The sequence below is a fragment of the Impatiens glandulifera genome, chromosome 8, assembly GCF_907164915.1.
Source record: "Impatiens glandulifera chromosome 8, dImpGla2.1, whole genome shotgun sequence".
NCBI classification, from domain to species: Eukaryota; Viridiplantae; Streptophyta; class Magnoliopsida; order Ericales; family Balsaminaceae; genus Impatiens; species Impatiens glandulifera.
The window spans coordinates 8,164,575-8,183,999 of record NC_061869.1 but is presented as its reverse complement, the minus strand read 5'-3'; the positions used below and the strand labels follow the sequence as shown (position 1 = coordinate 8,183,999).

The 19,425-nt window shown below is 31.9% G+C and overlaps 4 protein-coding genes across 4 annotated transcripts; 1 reads left to right on the top strand and 3 right to left on the bottom strand.

The window, feature by feature from the left end:
* The first annotated feature begins 382 nt into the window (after positions 1-382).
* LOC124911686 (inactive beta-amylase 9) lies at positions 383-2,219 on the top strand. Its single transcript, XM_047452196.1, has 3 exons — positions 383-619; positions 714-1,199; positions 1,289-2,219. The coding sequence occupies exons 1-3, from the start codon at positions 398-400 to the stop codon at positions 2,165-2,167; spliced, it is 1,587 nt and encodes a 528-aa protein (XP_047308152.1). The 5' UTR covers positions 383-397; the 3' UTR covers positions 2,168-2,219.
* Positions 2,220-2,649: 430 nt separating this feature from the next.
* On the bottom strand, positions 2,650-3,736 carry LOC124911256 (classical arabinogalactan protein 25). Its single transcript, XM_047451713.1, has one exon. The coding sequence runs from the start codon at positions 3,179-3,181 to the stop codon at positions 2,795-2,797; it is 387 nt and encodes a 128-aa protein (XP_047307669.1). The 5' UTR covers positions 3,182-3,736; the 3' UTR covers positions 2,650-2,794.
* A 1,057-nt stretch (positions 3,737-4,793) lies between these two features.
* Positions 4,794-11,675, bottom strand: LOC124911253 (serine/threonine-protein kinase RUNKEL-like). The gene is made up of 10 exons (XM_047451710.1): positions 11,413-11,675; positions 11,256-11,345; positions 10,161-10,213; positions 9,995-10,070; positions 9,788-9,849; positions 9,616-9,694; positions 9,471-9,530; positions 7,698-9,341; positions 6,669-7,538; positions 4,794-6,148 (listed from the first exon to the last, which is right to left on the bottom strand). Exons 1-10 carry the CDS (start codon positions 11,458-11,460, stop codon positions 5,033-5,035), a joined length of 4,098 nt encoding a protein of 1,365 aa, XP_047307666.1. The 5' UTR covers positions 11,461-11,675; the 3' UTR covers positions 4,794-5,032.
* Positions 11,676-15,669: 3,994 nt separating this feature from the next.
* LOC124912871 lies at positions 15,670-17,871 on the bottom strand. Its single transcript, XM_047453509.1, has 4 exons — positions 17,739-17,871; positions 16,322-16,773; positions 16,086-16,215; positions 15,670-15,916 (listed from the first exon to the last, which is right to left on the bottom strand). The coding sequence occupies exons 1-4, from the start codon at positions 17,869-17,871 to the stop codon at positions 15,699-15,701; spliced, it is 933 nt and encodes a 310-aa protein (XP_047309465.1). The 3' UTR covers positions 15,670-15,698.
* Between the last annotated feature and the right edge of the window lie 1,554 nt (positions 17,872-19,425).

Here is a 19,425-nt window from a genome sequence, read left to right as displayed (position 1 = left end):
TTCTAAACGGATTATAACAATTTTTAACCTAAAAACAAATCCTTCATTCAAGAAATCACTTCAAATAAATATGTGAAATAATTTTTTTTATTTTTTCTCCCATTTGCCTCGATCATTTTCCTATTTATAAATTCATTGGTTATTAGTTGGTATAGAAAAATTCTAAAATGATTTCGTCCAAGAAAAAGAATTATTAAAAAGAAGAAATGATTTATGCGGCTAAATTTCTTCTATTTCCGTATGCTTGACACGTGTCAATTGCTTCGCTGGCCCCCTTCTTCCTCTCGCTTTATCTACTAACTCTTCTTCTTCTTCTTCCTTATTCTCTATATTTTCAAATAATCCTCTCAAAGATTCCGATCTCCATTTCATCTTCTTTCAATCTCGATCATTGATAATGGAGGTTTCCGCCTTAATAAGCTCCCAGTCAAGTGCAGGATTTTTCTCTAATCATCATGTAAACCCTAATCTTTTCTCTCTCAAAACAACCATCTCATTTACTCCATCATTCAGATGGCCGATTAGATCTTCAACCTCCCTAACACTAAGAGCTTATTCCCGATCCGAATCTCTTCCATCTCACAGAATCATCGCCGATTCATCTACACGATCTTCTCATGTAAGTGTTTTATTTTCTATCAATGACTACTATTCTACTAAACTAAGTCAGATAAACTCAAATGCGAACTGGGTTTTCTTTTTTACCTTGTTAGGTTAATGGAAAAACTGAATTATACGTTGGCTTACCTATTGATGCGATTTCCGAATGTAATGCTGTTAATCATGAACGAGCAATTGTAGTTGGATTGAAAGCTTTGAAATTGTTAGGAGTTGATGGTGTTGAGGTTTCAGTATGGTGGGGTGTTGTAGAGAAGAACTCCATTGGGGAATATGATTGGTCTGGTTATCTTGCTTTAGCGAATATGGTAGATGAGATAGGTCTTAAACTACGTATCTCCATTTGCTTCCATGCATCGGATAAACCGAGAATTGACCTTCCTGATTGGGTTTCGCGAATTGGCGAATTACAACCAGATATCTTCTTTACGGATAGGGCAGGCGATCGATATAGAAATTGTCTATCGTTGGCGGTTGATCAGTCGCCTGTTCTTCATGGGAAGACTCCGGTTCAAGTTTATAAGGATTTTTGTGAGAGCTTTAAGTGTTCCTTTAATCATCTCCTTGGTTCAACTATCACGGTAAGGGAATTAGTAAGGGAATTGGATGATTTTGATAACAAAGTTATAAAAACTGTCATTTTAATTGTTCTTGTTTACATGTTATGCAGGGTATATCCATTGGGCTTGGACCAAATGGGGAGCTTTGTTACCCTTCTCAGCGAAAACTATCCAACAATGTCGGAGTTGGGGAATTTCAATGTTACGATAAAAACATGTTGAATAATCTTAAACAACATGCTGAAGCTTCTGGGAACCCTTTCTGGGGGCTTTCAGGTCCACATGATGCCCCAAGCTATGACCAATCTCCGAATTCTGGAAACTTCTTCAATGATGACAATGGATCGTGGAATGCTCCGTATGGACAATTCTTCCTATCATGGTACTCGAGCCAACTTATGGCTCACGGAGACAGAATCCTCTCCCTTGCTGCCTCTACTTTCAAAGACTCGAATGTAGAGGTTTATGGGAAAATTCCATTACTACCCTCGTGGTACAAAACACAATCTCGTCCATCTGAATTAACTGCCGGATTTTATAACATTGTTAATAGAGATGGATACGACGAGATTGCCAGAATCTTTGCGCAAAACTCTTGCAAAATGATCTTACCCGGAATGGACTTGTCCAATGAAGCTCTTTCAAGCCCGGAGCTGTTAACAGCTCAAATCATGGAAGCTTGTGAGAGACACGGAGTTGAATTGTCGGGTGAGAATTCGTTGGTTTCAGGAGCAGCTCCTAGTGGTCGGTTAGAGCGAATTGAGGAGAATATGGCTAAGAAAGGGTTGATGAGTTCATTTACTTATCAAAGAATGGGAGCTTATTTCTTCTCACCTGATCATTTTCCTTCGTTTACTCAGTTTGTTCGAAGAGTTAATCAAACCGCCCTGCATTCTGACGATGCCCCGAGCAAGAAATTGGTTGGTGGTCGTAATCTTGTAAGGTCAGATAGTGGCAAAGATCTTGAGATGCAAGGATCTTTAATATGATTAAACCTTATTCTTGTATTCATGCACATATATGATAATATATTGTTAATGTGTCTATTAGTTTCATTTATAAACAAATCAGTTTAAGATCAGCAAAACTAAGCTTGTTTGATGTTGAGTTATTTATTTTTATTTTAAATCTTTTTCTATAAAAAAATTATATTATTTGAGTTTTTAATTGGTTAAATTATTATTAGTTTAGTGAATTGCAATTAACTTACACTAGTTTGAGCAAATAAGTTAGTCAAATTTAAATGTTTGGTTCAACTTATTTCTTAAATAAGTCATGAATGCGACGCAAAATGTTGAATCGAAGTTAGAACGAACAAACTAAACCAAACCTAAACCTTAAATCTGTGTGGTAGTACAGAATCCTGCCTCTATGCCCCAATAAAAGGGAAAAGTGTTTGGTTTTGAGACTATGTTCTAATAAAAACCTAAAAAACCCATTCCAATTGAAATGTAATATTCATGAGTACTAATTGTTCCAAAGTCAAGAAAGACCTTATTCAAAAACATAAACAATATATGATACAAAACAGCATAAACAAAATCCATCTCAAGTGGATGACTCAAAAACATGGATAGAAACCTAGTAACTGGGGAGAAAAAATTATAACAATTTACTCAAACTACCAAAACAAATAGTATTGTAGTCACAACTAGCAAAGAGACCATATCCGAACAATACAGCAATGAAGAAGACGAAGACAGTGGAGCCCCAGCCGGAGAAAATGAAGAATCAGGAGCAAAAATGTTTACTACTTCATCAGGATTTGGTGGGCTAGGGTTTGAAGGGATGATTGATGAAGAAGAAGAAGATCCAAATGGAGAAGGAAGGAGAGGAGAAATATCTGGACTAGGAACACTACCCCCTTTAAAAGGAGATAACGGATGATCTGGTAATACTACTACAGCAGGAGTGTCAAACTTTAGTAGTGAAATGGAAAAGCATAATGCTGGTGAGATCATGAGAACCATTATGAAAGCTGTGAAAAACAAAAAGCAGGCCATCTAAAATGATGATGATCAAATGAAGATAATACAAATTATCTATGTTCTTGAAGAAAGTGCAGCAGAAGAGCAGAGTGAGAATGGATTTGTTCCATAATGGAGGTCATGAATCATGATGAAGGTAATAGAAAAATAAGGATATGGCCAGTGTTCTAAAATGGGGACCCATTGCCATGTGGAAGGTGAATAAAGGGATACAAATGGTGAGTAAATACAGGCTGGCCTGTTTGTGCGGAGGGACAGCATGATTGCTACCTTTGGCCCCTAATGATAGACAATGAATTTCCCTCAATTGCAAAATCATGACACTGATAAATGATAATTTCACATACGAGCACTAGAATCAGGATTCAAATTGAAATGATAATAGGAATTGAATCACTAATGAGTAATATAAAATTACAGTCTTAAGAAATAAGAATCCACTAAAACTAAAATGAAAAACAATCTACCAATGAAAATAGTTCAAGTAGTAAGAATCGTGTTGATAATCATTACAAACACCTTAATTTGAAGTGAGATTTGTCCTAGCTTTCCCCACGAAAGAACCCGGGTATAAAAGAAAATGATAACCTACAATACATGAAATGAGCTTGTTTGATATAACCTGTTATTATATTATCAATCATTTCATTAATCAAATCATTTAAATATTATAAATAAGGGCATTTTGTCATTTTACCCGAATAACCCACCTTTTACATCAAACAAGCTCCTAGTCACATGAGTGCTAATAAAAAGTTATCAGGAGTCAAACCCTCTAAAAGTGCATAATTATAGGAAGCCCCATGTGATACAGGAAAGCAAATAAAACTAGGAAAAGAAGGTATTTAATTAGTTGTTTGAGCCATATCTGTTTTCATCATATTCCTAAGAATTCCAAACATGCCTCTATATTAACCAACTATTCAGGGATATAAAAATTAATAATAATATATTAGTCCCCACATCAGCATCTTTTGGGAACAATAACTAATATTATGACATTAAACTAATCAAATAAATGAGAACAATGAATTAAACAAGATTGTTTCATGAGAGTTTTCTCTCTAAAACATGGGAGATTTTGGCCATGGTCCCAGCCGATTCTTCTTTCATGGATATGGAAGATGGTGGAAAGTTCATCGTAGTTGCAAATCTTTATCTTCGAAAAGAAGTGACCATCAGTTTCAAAACTTTGTTCTCAGTTGAAAAAATGAGAGAACTCTCAATGTTCAAATATTTTAGTATGGGAGGAACTGGAAGAGATGTTCATCTTTGTTGGGCCTTGATTCATTTATCTAATCATCAATTCACCATTCAAATCATCAACTAAAATACTCTTACTTTATAACATTTTCAAAATATAAATACAAAATTATTCTAATCACTTAACCCAAATAATCAACTATTTATTATATTAAACAAGGTTCTTTTTTCAGATAATCGGATTATTTCAACAATGATTGAAAGAAATGAGAGTTCTATTAGCTGAGACAATCAAAGAAGCAAACATTTGTATTCATTAGAAAGGTTCATATATTTAATATATATATATATATATATATATATATATATATATATATTATGATTATGTAGACAATCTGCAGGATGATAATCAAGAAAATAGCAATAACAAAAATCATTATGTATAAAAGTCATACCAGGAAGTAAGAAGTTCTGGGAAGCAGTTGATAGATTCATACAATATAAATTAATTATGATAACAATGATACATATTACTAGATTCAGAGGATACCTTACCAGAGAAATGCAATAAAACTCGCCTCAACTTGACAAATTATGATCTTTCATCTGGCAATGGTAAGTACAATAGTCCGTTGAGGAAAAATGTTCCTTTAATAACTTCCTTCAAACACGGCGAGGTAAGCGTTGCAGCTCAATATTAACCCTGCATGCAGCATCAGCAATACCATTCAAGCTTACATTTTTAAGTTGAGATACAATTGCTTCGAGCCTTAAGATTTCCGGAAGAGATATTGATAATATCATAGCATGTGATAGATACTGTCTGCATGAATAGCCAAGGGCATGTAATATCCTGTTTAGAACCATATGAGAGACACCATTTTGCCAAGACTCCAGAATAATAGTGACCTTGGGGAGTTTATTTAGGAAACCAGTTGTAGCTTCCCTAGGAGCAACTTTCAGCAGCAAAACTATGCATTCAGAAGCTATATCAGATATGTTTGTTTCACGGGACTTGCTCAACTCAAGCAAGACACCCACATTGTTTCCAAAATCAACAATATCTTTTATGCATTGCTGTTGATCCACTACACTACTCCAGTCAGAATATCCGTCACTTAAGAGATTTGGTTCTTTTGCATATACAAAACCTTTAACATTTCCAATGGCACGCAGAAGAAAAGCCCTACACAGACTTAAAGTTGGCTCGATAAAACCTTCCATTTCCTTTGCATAAGCAAACTCCAAGAGGTTCCCAATCCTTCTGACGACTTTTAATTGAGATAGTTTCTTGTTTTCCAGTTCTGGAGCAGATGCTAGTGCCAGACAGAGCATCACATTGTTCACATTTGCAGCCGAGAGATCGCCAAGTAGAAATTCAAAACACTGTGAGACGATCTTCAGATGGAGGATGTCTAGAATCTTTATGTAATTACACTCAATGAGCATCACAAGAAGCTTTTGTGCATACATGGGAATCGGATCCTCGTCCTCAATGAATCTGGGATATAGAGGAAGGAAGTGAATATTTGCTATAGATTTTAACTCTTCTTGAAGTTTCTCATCATTTGATGGTTCATCCAGAAAGATAACCATCACATCAAATATTATTTTTAGGCACAAGAACCGAGCATTTCCATCCTTGTTTCCTTTATATAGAACAGCCAAACTAGGAAGAATTTCATGGCTAAAAATCTCAGGCCTATCAACAATAAAAGATGGATCTTCAGTGATGCATTCAAGAACACGCAGAAGAGTTATCTGGAAATCATCCCTTCCCTGCAGTTTTATAGAAGATTGAATGGTAACAGTCAGTTTAGTAATGATGATTTCCTAAGATCAGAAATTCAATCCAAAGTAACTTTTATTTTTTAGAAATTTTAACTTCTTACTGGATAGTGGAAGGTAAAAAGTATTAATATAAAACATTTTTTTAAGGTTGACCATGAAAACATCCCTTATGGTTCATAATTCTTTAGATCTTGAACAGCACACGCCAAAAGATAACCTATGTTAAAATTCGACTAGGTAGGAGCAAAACCCACTACACTGCTAAATACGTGAATTCTATAATATGTGAATGTGCCAAGGGAAATAAACAACCAGAGTGAGCTAGAATTCTAGACTTTTAGAAGGTGAGAATTTAATTAAATAAATCAGTTATGTTAGCCAACTTGTCGCAGAGCTCCTGCAATGTTTTTTATTCAGTTGGAAGAATTTCATTTAGTAACAAGAACATTAGGTATCACCATGATCTCTACAGATATAAGAAATATAAAGCTCAGTTGCAACTGTTCACCTGGAAGGGCGTTTCTGCAAGCTTGGTCAAATTCGCCAACTGTTGAAGCACTTGATGACTGACCATCTTGCGCTTGAAAGAAGCACTACCAAGAAGATGAAGAAGGACAGGAAATAAATGAACATTGTTTCTTGGGGTGGCTCGACTGATAAGGCCAGCAATCTGGGTGTAGCGTCTCCCTCCCATCATCTGCTGAATATCAGCTGTTATAGCCTCCAAAAGACTTGGTAGAATGGACGCCATGACATCAATGAATGCTTGTAAACATTGTTGCACAAAGTTGTCCTTGTCTTTCCCCATCCTGTCCATGGTTGAGAGTAATCTTCCGTTGGAAAAGAATTGAGCCAACCATCTCCTGCTATTTTTACAAAGTAGACCCACCAAAACAAGAGACTTTCCCTTGAGAACTTCACTACCCTGATCAGTAAGAGACATGAGCAATGGAACAAGACCCTTTTCTTCCGCCAAGGAAAGGATATGTTTTCCCAGGTTTGTAACAGTGTGGCTGCTAAACAATGCCATATTGATAAGGTTTAAGCAAATATGTTGCTCACGTTGACTACCTCTGATAAGTATTGAAGCAACATCCTTCAAAGGAAGTTTCTCCATGACGTGCTGAATGCTAGGAGGGTTAAAACGAACTAGGCGAACCAAACAAGACCCAGCTGTGAGTCTTGTGCTCTCCTGCTTTCCTGGAGCCCTGAATATATAACAAAGGTTATTAATAACATCCTGGCTTGTGAAACGCGCTGTCCAGTGTGCCCCTTGACTGCACATGTTTTCAATTGTCCTCAATGCGTAGAGCTGAGCAAGGCTATCCTCTCCTTTCCGTAATATTGATGTCACCAACGATATCTGTGCATTTGAAACCTGCTTGAAAAAGTATAAGTTTAGGCCAAGAAATCAACATATGAAAATAGGCGGGAAATGGACCTGGTATCTAACATTAGATATGTGGTCAACAGAAAGTTATTATAATCTCTCCAATAGAACATAAAAAAATAGTTTAAGGCAAACAAGGAATTTAACCTGCCAGCCAGAAGATTGTCGACTGTCCTTGGCTGGAGATTCAGTAGGATTGATGTCCTTTGTAGGGTCGTTTTGAGTGGATATATAAAACAGTAACTCACCAAGAGCAGCCATGGAGGATCTCCTAACTTTTTCTTGCTTGTCTCTAAGACCATCAGTTAATGAACCCAAAATCCCAGAATTGGCTAAATCGTCGTCAATAAATGTACAATGTCGGATTAAGAGGCCTATTAGTGAAACAATTTGAACACGCAAAGCAGACGTCTTAGATTGTCGCGACATTTTGACGAGCATTAACATGATTGGCCCATTAGTCAAGCTATTGGCAGCCTCAGCATTGTTGCTCAACATCTCAAGGTATCCAATGATATTCTGCTTCTCACCAATGGCAGAGTTGCCACACAAATTAGATATTATTTTATTGTTAAGTACATCAAGCTGGTCTTTGGGCATCTTTACGAAATCAGGAGCTTGTATAGCTTCGAAAGGTAGGGATTGAATTGATATTAATATTTTATCAGCCTTCTTAATGGGCATCACGGGTCTGACAGAGAGGTCAGAAGGATGCCAAAGCACCTGAGAGACCTCACCAGATGATTTTGAAGAGTCAACATCAAGTATGCAGCCCGGGACTTCTTTTGTCCTTGGAGTTTTGAGTTGAGGACTTGCAATGGGTGGAGCAGAGGCCACGTTATCATGTTCTGAAGATGATTCTATCGTAGAAGTTTGTGAATCATCGTCAACAGGCCCATGGATTGCTGATGATGCATCTTGTTGATCAGTATAATTCTCCACCTCATCCATGTTACCATGATGCTGATTTTTCTGTGATATTTTATCATCTAGACAAGCTGAGTTATCTGTATCATCTTGTGTTTCATCCTCCACATTCTCACCAAAGTCTAGTTCCATATCAGTGTTTTCAATCTTAACTTCAGCATCATTTTCACAGTCATTAGCCATTGGTCTACGGTAGTTTTCTTTCTCATTTTCTCTTTGCAAGTTTGATTTCGCTATTCTTGAAAGCCGCAGAAGATTAATACCCTTGGCATTGCTTGAAAAATCTGTTTGTCTCTCAGTAACTTTCCCTACAGCTTTTGTTTGATTCCTCCTACTACTTGTGACACCCTTGACTGGTGTCTCACAACCTTTTTGACCTAAATTATTATTTCCATCTTGCTTAGGAGGTCCTCTTGAATCAATTTCACTATTTTTTGGCAGAGTTTTGTTTTGTACAGGCTTATTGTTGTTGCGCTCCACAAGACACGGCCTTGACAAAACCTCTATCATAGTATCAAAAGCGGGCTGGGGAGGTAAGGGAATTATAGTAAAACTTGTCTTCCAGAAAGAATGTCCACAGAGTTCTGGCCACTGTATTCTTTCAGCTGGATCCTTTACTAGAAGAGAGTTTATGAGGTTGGCAAATGGTCTGCTTGGAGTACCAGGCAGTGATGGAGTTGGATCAGAAAGGATAGATTTCACTAATTGAGTGAATTCCTTTCCTACAAAAGGAGGAGCCCCAGTGTAGAACTCATACAGAACACAACCAAGAGCCCAAAAATCAGAAGCATAAGAATGGACACCTCCCTCCTGAAACAGTTCAGGAGCCATATAGAAAGGAGTTCCGCGCTTTGATTGTGGGGTCTACACAAATGCAAGAAGCAAAGCCGAGTGAGTATTACAGATTAAATCAAGAGAAAATTAAAGAGGATATTGAAATTTCAAATCGTAACGAGAAACAAGAAAAATGAATTATGACTAAAAATATCTCACCATAGAAGATGTAGTATCTGATACATCGCTCAGTTTTCTGGCCAATCCAAAATCACAAAGCTGCAATGTAGAACAGGAAACATGTTACTACCTGGAGAAAACCTGCTGACTAGAAAATCATAGAACAATGTTTGAGAATCGTTGCCTTTGTATGACTATTTTCATCCAAAAGGATGTTTGATGGTTTCAAGTCGCAGTAGATTATTCCCTTGGAATGCAAATACCTGGGGATAATCAGAGTAAGTAGCATTATGAAAAATATTGTGTGTTATAAAATAAAATAAAAGAGAGGATATTTAACTACCAACGTCCCTTACATCAAAGCTTTGACAAGATCACAAGCAAAAATATGTATTGAATCTTCTGGTAGTTGCTTGTCCTGCAACTCATTCATTAAACAAGCTCCAATGTTAAATATCCATCAGGAGGCTTATATTTATCAAATAATCAATGATTATGTAATACTTTGAAGTTCTATTTGCATTCCTCAGTCCACATCATAATAGTCTTGAAAGAAGAATTACCTGTTTCAACAATGACATGAGATCTCCTCCAACACAATATTCCAAAACCAGCCACAAATGGGCAGAGGTTTCATACCTAGTGGAACAGGAGAAAGGCAATACAAATAGATTGGTTAATCAACTTAAGTCATTACCAATTTCCAACTACTTAAGCCGCAACACTTACCAAGAATAGAATTTCAATATATTTGGATGGTCTAGTGTGTGAAGATTTCTAACCTGAAAGAAACAAGTTAAGAAAAAATTAGTAAGAGGGATTCATATACGTTGTACAGACCAAACTAAACATATGGTCCTTCAAGAAAAGCATGTACATTTATCAGTGCAGGAACTTCTCTTATCATGATAACACAGGATTAGCCCTTTTGCAACAAAATGAGTAAGATCTTAACACTTGAGCCATTCAAAGCTTTTGCTCATTAGCTAGGAGGGGGTGTTTAGTTAGATAATTACTCGAAAATCAAGCTTTAGATCGCAGTGTTTCTGAACTAAAAACCATGTATCAATACAGTGTTTACTTAGTCTATTTGGAAGCACCTTAAAGTGAAGAGTTTTAAATTCATTTCTCAAATTCAAAATAATGGTGTGACATATGTCAGCAATATCTACAATAACCGTTCCCAATTTTCAAATTGTATGTACAATCTGAATTTGAGAAACGGACCAAACTCTAAATGAAGACATTAGATGCTTTGGCATAATGCCCTAGTAGTAATCCCTGCATTCACTAGCAATCCTACTCGACCACCAAACAGACAGATTTTGCTAATCTAGAGTTTTAAAGTTATTATATGGCCTTAAAGCTAATGTGAAATGTCCAGCAACGGAGAGAAAGATGTTTAGATTTACTAATCAAAATCGAATATTTCTCATTCAAGCAATTACTAAGTTCAACAGTTGTTCAGCATAATTGAATACAATCCAGGTCCAAAAATATCATTGGCACTCATTAAGAGTTAAGACTATGCTGAATTCAAATGCATGAACTCATATATTTTCACACCTATATTTTCACACCTGTTTGTTGAGTATCATTCTTCAATTACTACAAAATAAGGCAATTGACTACATTGCTTAAATGGGTAACACTACCAAACCTGGATCAAAGTTATAACTTTTTGGTTTTCTAATGACTTAAAGCTAGCAAAAAGTTTAACTCTTGTTGGACATAGAGGCAACGAAATAAAGGCTAAAGAAGTAGATTCAGTCATCAACTTAGCACATTCATTTCAACTATTAAGTTAAGCAGAAATATGCTTACTTCTTGAAGAACCTTGCTCTTCTGCGATTTATCAACACTCTTGATGGCGAAATACTCAAGTGTCTTCTTCTTCCTCCCCTTATAGACAGTCTAAATAGAAACATAGAATATAAGTTATTTGATATTTGAGTTTGGAATAAGATGAAATCCAGATTACCGAGTATTTCCCGCGGCCAATTGCCTCAAATATATGATAGTGGTTCATGTTTGCTTGCTTGCTGACTGAGAAGATCTAGGGTTTCAAATCTGATTGAGCGATTCTGCGATTGGATGACCGTAATTGACGGATCTTAGAGTAGGCAAGCTGAAGTATGTCTCCGGTCCGGTCCTGAATCCTTTCTAAATCATGTCCATTTCTAGTGAGAGAGTCAAGAGAGAGAGAGAGTTTACAGCTACTACTGAAAATGGATGCGAGAGAACGCAGGCGGGAAGAAAGATGAATTGAAAATCAAATTCTTGAATGTTTAGGAAACAAAAAAAAAATCTCTAAGGGATCGTTTGTTTAAGAATGAAATTTATGTTTTTTTAGGGCTTAATTGTCAAATTGGGATTTGTTTGGGGGGATTAATTGAGATTTCGAACTTTTTTTTTTCTTTTAAATTTCACAATTTCAGTCTTTTTTTTTTTTTTATCGAATTCAAACATTTTGGCTTTGCAAACTTCTTTGGGTTACAGGTGGACGTGGGATTCGAGTCGGGCGCAACTTAATTAAGGGAGTCATTCCATTTAAGGCAAGACAAAATTCAATAGGTGGGCACGAGCGATTTGGTGTTCCAGCGGTCCATAACTTATTGTCAAGGTGACATTTATAAACAAAGAAATAAATAAAATAATAAACGTGACATTTATAAACAAAGAAATAAATAAAATATTCATAATACTAATTTAACCATTGAATTTCAGCGAATGGATAATTTTAACTACCGATTCTTTAAAATTCAGTAGTTAAAATTATCAATTTGTTAGTTAAATTAGCGAAATGAATATTTTAATTATTTATTTATAAATATAACATTGTCGGTGTTTAAAACCCGTTAACACGAAATTTTATTCTATATAATTTTAACAATAAGAAGCCATAATTTATATGGTTAAAAAAATATGTTTAAAATCTAAATTCATTGTTGTAAAGAGCTAAATTTTACTATTTGAAACATTGTTTTTTATAGAAGTTGTCTCAATTTTTTATAGTACCATTTCATCTCATTTAAAATATTTTTCAACATAATTATATACTCTGGTGTATTATTGTGTCAATTTAAAATTAATTTTATAATGTTAGAAAAAAGTATATAATTATTAAATGGGAGCTGCTTTTCCCACCCCTCCCATATTCTCACCCCCCTCACTCACTCCTCAATCAACTCTAAAATGACTTATTTAACCCTGTCACCTTTATATATTTACATTTCTTATTTTATTTATTTCAAGGACTTATTATTAAAAATATTATGTTTACTAATTATTAATATATAATATTATTAAGACTTATTATTAAAAATCTTATGTTTGAATAATTATTAATATATAATATTATTAAATAAAATATTATGATTATATTAATTATTAATTATTATTTAATAGATAATTTTATTTATAAAAATATTAATAATTATTAATATTATGTTTGACTAATTATTAATATATAATATTATTAATTAAAATTAAAAATAATTATTAATATATAATATTATTAATTAAAATTAAAAATATTATGTTTGACTAATTATTAATATATAATATTATTAATTAAAATATTATAATTAGACTAATTATTAATTATTATTTGATAAATAATTTTTGTAAGTATTTTAATATATATATATATATAATTAATATAATAAAATATTAATTATTTATATTTTATTAAATTATTATATATTTCAATATTTAATATATTTTAAATAATTATAATATAAAATAATAATATTTTGTATTTTTAATTAAATAAATAAAGTTAAAAAATATTAAAAATTAATTAATTAATTATATTTAATAAAAACACTCAATAATAAAATAAAATAAAATAAATAAAATAAGAAATGTGTAAATATATAAAGGTGGTAGGGATAAATAAGTCATTTTAAAATTAATTAAGGAGTTAAGCGGGGGTGGGAATATGGGAGGGGGTGGGAAAAGCAATTTGCTTATTAAATATATGAGGAATGATAGAGAGCGCGACTGTGAGAGCGACTGGGAGAGCGATGATGCCTACGTGGGTTGACAGGTGGAATTAATAAATAAATAAAAATATAATAATAATTAAAACACCTTTTGTAGAATATTCTTTCTCCTCTTAATTATTAATTAATTTCTCTCTCCTTTTATTAAATAATTTCTCTCTCTTATTAAACCCTAAAGCATAACCCCTAAACCCTAAACCTTAAACTAAAACTTAAATCCTAAATACTAAATTCTAAACCATAAACCCTAATTAATATCACTATTAGTTGAATTATGAATTTATCTCTTTTATTTTTATGACTTTTCAATTCCTTTATTTATCAAATATTTTTTATGGTCTTTTTTTTCTTTTTTTTTATTATTTTTTCTATTGACTTATTAATATTTTTTTAGTTTTATTACTTATAAATAAATGTTTATCTAATATTTTTATTCTCACGATTAATAAGAATAGAGAGAAAATAATTAATAACAGGAGAGAGAAAATAATTAATAATAAGAGAGAGAATATTTCACCTGTCAACTCACGTAGGCATCGCTCTCCCAGTCGCTGTCTCAAGTCGCGCTCTCTATCATTTTTGTAGATGAGGATCATTTTTTTAAATATATATATATATATATATATATATATATATATATATATGAAAAATTGAATATTAGTATAAATTATGTAGTAAATAAAATTAAATATTGGTATAAATAATTTTAGACTATATTCAAAATGCAATGGACAACATATTCATATATACGTGACTTAAAAAGTCAAAAGACAACATTATTGTGTAAAATTCATTTTAAATCACTTTTAGGCCTTTTTAGATTTTGGGTTTTTGAGTGGGTTATTTGGGGGAAAAGTAAATGATTTAAAAGTAGATTATTTAGATGAAATGATTAATAAAAATTTAATCTTTAATATTTTAAAATATGGAAACATAACTAATTGAAACAAGTCCTTTTTTTTTTTACTTTTATCATGAGCGATTACTCCATTTTTCATTCAACTAATATCAGCAAAACTAAGATTTAGCCCATTTACTTTATAAACTCCAAATAAATAAACAAAAATTAAGAATCATGCAAATAGACAACATCAACTAAAAAAATCATCATATTTTCATATTGTCTCCAAATAATTTCAAACATGAGATAGTAAAAATACATATTTTGTAAAGCAAAATAATTCAAATGAAGAGAATAATTGTCCAAATTAAAAAATATATATATTTGCAAAAGTTAGAATTCAAACTCATTATATTTTTTTTAATTAAGAAGGTATCATTTATTAATGAACAATAAGTGAAACTCAAATTCTTGAAAGTTTAGGAAAACAATATAATTTCGACTACTACATTAGTTAAAAATATATATATATATATAACTAATACGAACTCATAGTCATTACCGAATTAAACAAGTGATATTTGGTCTCTCTTAGCAACACTTTTGTTGCTTAATAAATTGATTGAAGTATTTTCATTAGCTATTTCAATAGAAATAGATGGCTATGGCAAATCTTTGATATATATATATTATAAATAGCCCACTAAGATCATGTCAATTAGGAAATTTTTGATATATATCATGGGAAGAATGTAAATGATAGAATGGATAAATTGTTTTGTATATCTTGTAATTCATTCTTCCACATTGTTTGCAATTGTTATTAAGCTTTATTAGCATAAAAGATAACTTGAATCTATTCATTCTAAATTAAACTTAAAAGGTACACCAAACAATCATGGAAATAAACAACAAATGTGTTAACATGACAAATAATGATCGTTTAATCTATTAAAAGTTTTAATTGACAACAACATGATCCGTTCAATACTTAAAATGTCTTCACATGAACAACCCTAAAACCACAACTATATAAGAATGTGATGAGCTATTTCCTCAACCGAGAAAAAGTAATCGTTTCTAAAGAGAAGATACATATTTTATTGTCTTCATACAATTTTTATATTTCTTTCACAAAATAATATCTAATTAATAAAATAGTTTTACATTTTCATGTATTTGTATTTCTGTTTGTAACCCTTCTATCTATTTTTTCTTTTATTTTTTATGTACAAAGTTGATCATTTGTTGAAAAAATATATAGTTATTTTATTTTCAATTTTATAAAACAATGAATGCACAAATAAACTAATACTCATCTCATACAATTTGATTACATATCCATTACAAAACAAAAATTAAAATATAATTTTACGGGTTATACTCAAATACATGAATTTAAAAAATCAAATCAAACAATTATCTATTAAAACTCGTTCTTCTCGTGATATTTCTCTTTTGTACTTTTTCTCTCCTATCTTCTGGTCCGTTAATCATATCCACTCTAACCATGTGATGATCGGACGTGCCCTTAGATGAAACAATCGAGTAAGTCTTTGGCACAAATTTGTAAGGAAAATCTGGCGACGCCATTATATAGTCGACCCTCGTCCCATATTTGCATGTACCTTGCACATCTGCTTTCACCAACCAAAATAATTTTAACCCAATAATCTATTAATAATTAAGCATTATAGTTGGTTATAACTTGAGGGTTTATTTGAATTTGATCCCAAGTAATTGATCCATTATATAAAATTAAAATCAACTAATAATTAACTTTATAAAAAAATGATTTTGACATAATCTGTCCTTTTGCAAGCATTACAATAGGCTCACATTCTCCAGCAAAATCCTTAGCATCAATGTATCCTTTTGCTTTCAATAACCTAGTCACTTCATTCCTTGGTGTTGGTTTTCCTATTTCCTCATAATACTGCCAATTTTTACAATTTAAAATCAAATCATATTAAAAAGAGTTAAAAAAAACATGAATAAAAACATATATATACATAAATTAAGAGAATGAATAATTAAACAACCTTAACTATGTTATCCCATCTTTGCGACGAATAATCAGAATCGTCGAGAGAATTAAGGCCTCCTGCCAAGATATGTGGACCGATACTCGATTGAAATATCGCATTAATTTGTTTCATCCTCCACCTTTCGTCAAGATGATCCAACTGCGTACAATGGAAGTTCACCTCGCCTATAAATGGAACCGCGATCGTCGCCCTCAATACGTTTCTAAAATCATGATCGTCGCATATCTTTTGCACTCTCCATCGTTTGATTGGCCATCTCGAAAGGATTGCATTACCATATTGAGGAGCCCAACTCTCCCCGAACACGAATTCCATTCCCAAAGCCTTAGCCAAATCAGATAACGGTCTCATGTTATTCTCTTCCTCCGCTTTCACGTCTTGTAATGCTATCACGTCCGCCTTCACTTCTCTAAGGATATCTTCGATACTTCTAGAGTTTGTTTGACCTGAGGTTGTTTGAAAAAAATCGTGTTTATATATGGTTTGAAAATTTTGTTGGATGAAAAAGTGCTCTTTAGATTCACTTGACTAAAATATAAATAAGAGTAATTTATGACTATGATAATGAGATTATTTATATTAAATACAAATTAACTCATATCAAACAAAGATGTTTAATTTGGAGAAAATCAGATTATAGTTTTAAAATTTTGTTAAAGGAAAAGGTTAATTATTTGTGTTAAATTGTTAAAATATATATTTTTAGTTATTACTTAAATTGTGTATTAATAATGTTAGGATTAATCTATTATTTGAATTGATGATTTGAGAAAAAAAAAAAAGACTGTAGATTGAAAATAAAATATTTTGAGAATGAAGAAAATTTGGTTTTAAGAAAAAATACTATTTATCTAGGTTAAAATGATTTAAGGGCTCATTCAATATCTATTTTTTTTTTTAATCTTAAAATTCAACCATTTTTTCCTCTACCATTTCAATAATCTAATCAATCTTTTTATATATTTAAATATCAAAATAGAAAATTAAAATATAATAATATTTTAATAATTTAACTCAAAAAATCAGTTTTTTAAAAGTATCATCAAACAATGTTTTTTAGAAAAAGAAAAAAAAAACTTTCCTCAAACAAACCTTAAAAGCTTTGTTTTGATATCTTAATTTAGGAAGAAAAAAGTTATGAATTTTTAAATTTTTTATCAAATCAATATTATTTTAGACATTAAATTACAAATTTTATTAACTAAAATATCAAAATATTCTTATTTAATTTTATTCAATTTTAATTGAATGAAACCAAATAAAAACTCAAATAACTTATTTTTTATCAAACAATTTTTTTTTTTTTTTACAAAACCCTTAAAGAAAAATTCAAATAACCCATATCAAATATTTAATATATTTTTTATAAAAGTAAATTTGATATTTTGAGATGAAAATGAGATAATCTGACCTTGAAGATCTCCAACGGTGGTATTCATATAACTAAACATCCCCGGCGGGAAGCAAACCGGAGATCTCAATTGATGAGCAGCCAAAGCTATCTCATTCTCAGGTAGATTAATACATACCTTCGTCTTCTTCATCTCCTCCGATCCACCATTACAAATCAAAGCTTGGTTCAATGGAGAAGATTGCTTCAGTATGCTTTTGGGTAGAAAAATATTCTTAATTTTATTATCATCATCTTCATCATCATAATCATCATCTTCTTCCCTATTCGGTTTCTCTGAAATAGAAACAGCTGGTGCAAGAGAAAACATGGCTACATTAAAAGATGCCAATCTGAACGATTTCCCAACTTGGATCATCGATGGTAGCAGCTTCTTCTTCTTCTTCTTTGACCTAAAAAACATTAATTTGAATCTCTTGATGATTAATCTGGGTTTGGGTTTATGATGAATGAGAAGACGGAGGGATGATCGGATTTGAAGGGAGAGATTCCGGCATAGCCGGAGGAGTTGCCGGCGGTGGCATAATTCCGGCATGGGTATATTACAGAGTGTGGTGAGTTTTTGATAAGAGAAATTGGGGACTGATGGACTTTTTATTTATGGGTATAATAAGCCTAGCTCTGTTTGATATTGGGTTTTTTCTTTACCAAAAATATACATATCATATCTAAAAAAATAGAATTTTTTAATCCAACATGAAAAAAAAAAAAAAGGTCATAAAAGTCGATCTAAGAGATCAAAAGATTAGAAGTTCGGTTTTTATAAAAAAAAAAAAAAACTAAAAAAACACTTTGAATGGGAATGAAGGTTAATAAAGTGTTATATTAGTCCTCCTTAATCTTTTTTAGAAAAAGAAAAAAAATAGATTTGACTAAGGCCTAGTTTGATCTTTAGTTAAATAGGTTTTCGGGTTTTTTTTTGAAAATAAATCATGTTTGATTAATTTTCTAGAAAATATTTTTTTAGTTAAAAGTAAAAAATACTTTTCATTTTCTACAATGAGATAAAGAGTTATTTTGGTATTTAAATAAATAAAATGAGTGATTAAATGGTTGAAATGATAGATAAAAAGATTGTTAAATACTGGGATAAAAAAAATCTATTAAATCAAACAAGCTCTAAGAAAAAAAATCATAACAACTCTCACCTGTAAAACCAGCTCCTTTTTTGGATTTATGTCAAAAAATAAATTATTTGATGGGTTGATTTTTAGTCATGTCTCTGGGATTAATTTAGTTAAAAGATGGGTGGAACTATTGTTGACTTAAAGCTTAATAGATTTGTGGCGTAATTAAGTTGTAAGCATGATATAAGCTATACATAATGGGGAAAACATCGTGTTTTTAAATAAATTATACATATTTTTAGTACAAATTCAGATCTATATCCGAATAGGGTTATCCATTAGTACAAAATGGATTATCTTATTTGTTATACACATTCAAATAATGGGGTTATTTGAAATTCTAATATTACCAAATTATCCTTTTTAACATGTGTTTTTTTTATATAATTTTTAGTGAATGATAAGTTGTATTAGATATTAAGTTATTTAGAATTAATGTTACATATTAAACAAGTCTTGAGGTTTTCAACGAAGGTAAAAGAGAGTGGTGGGTGGGTTATGAGATTCAATGCAATTATGAGAATCATTAGTCAAAAGATTAATGAAAAAAATAATAAATA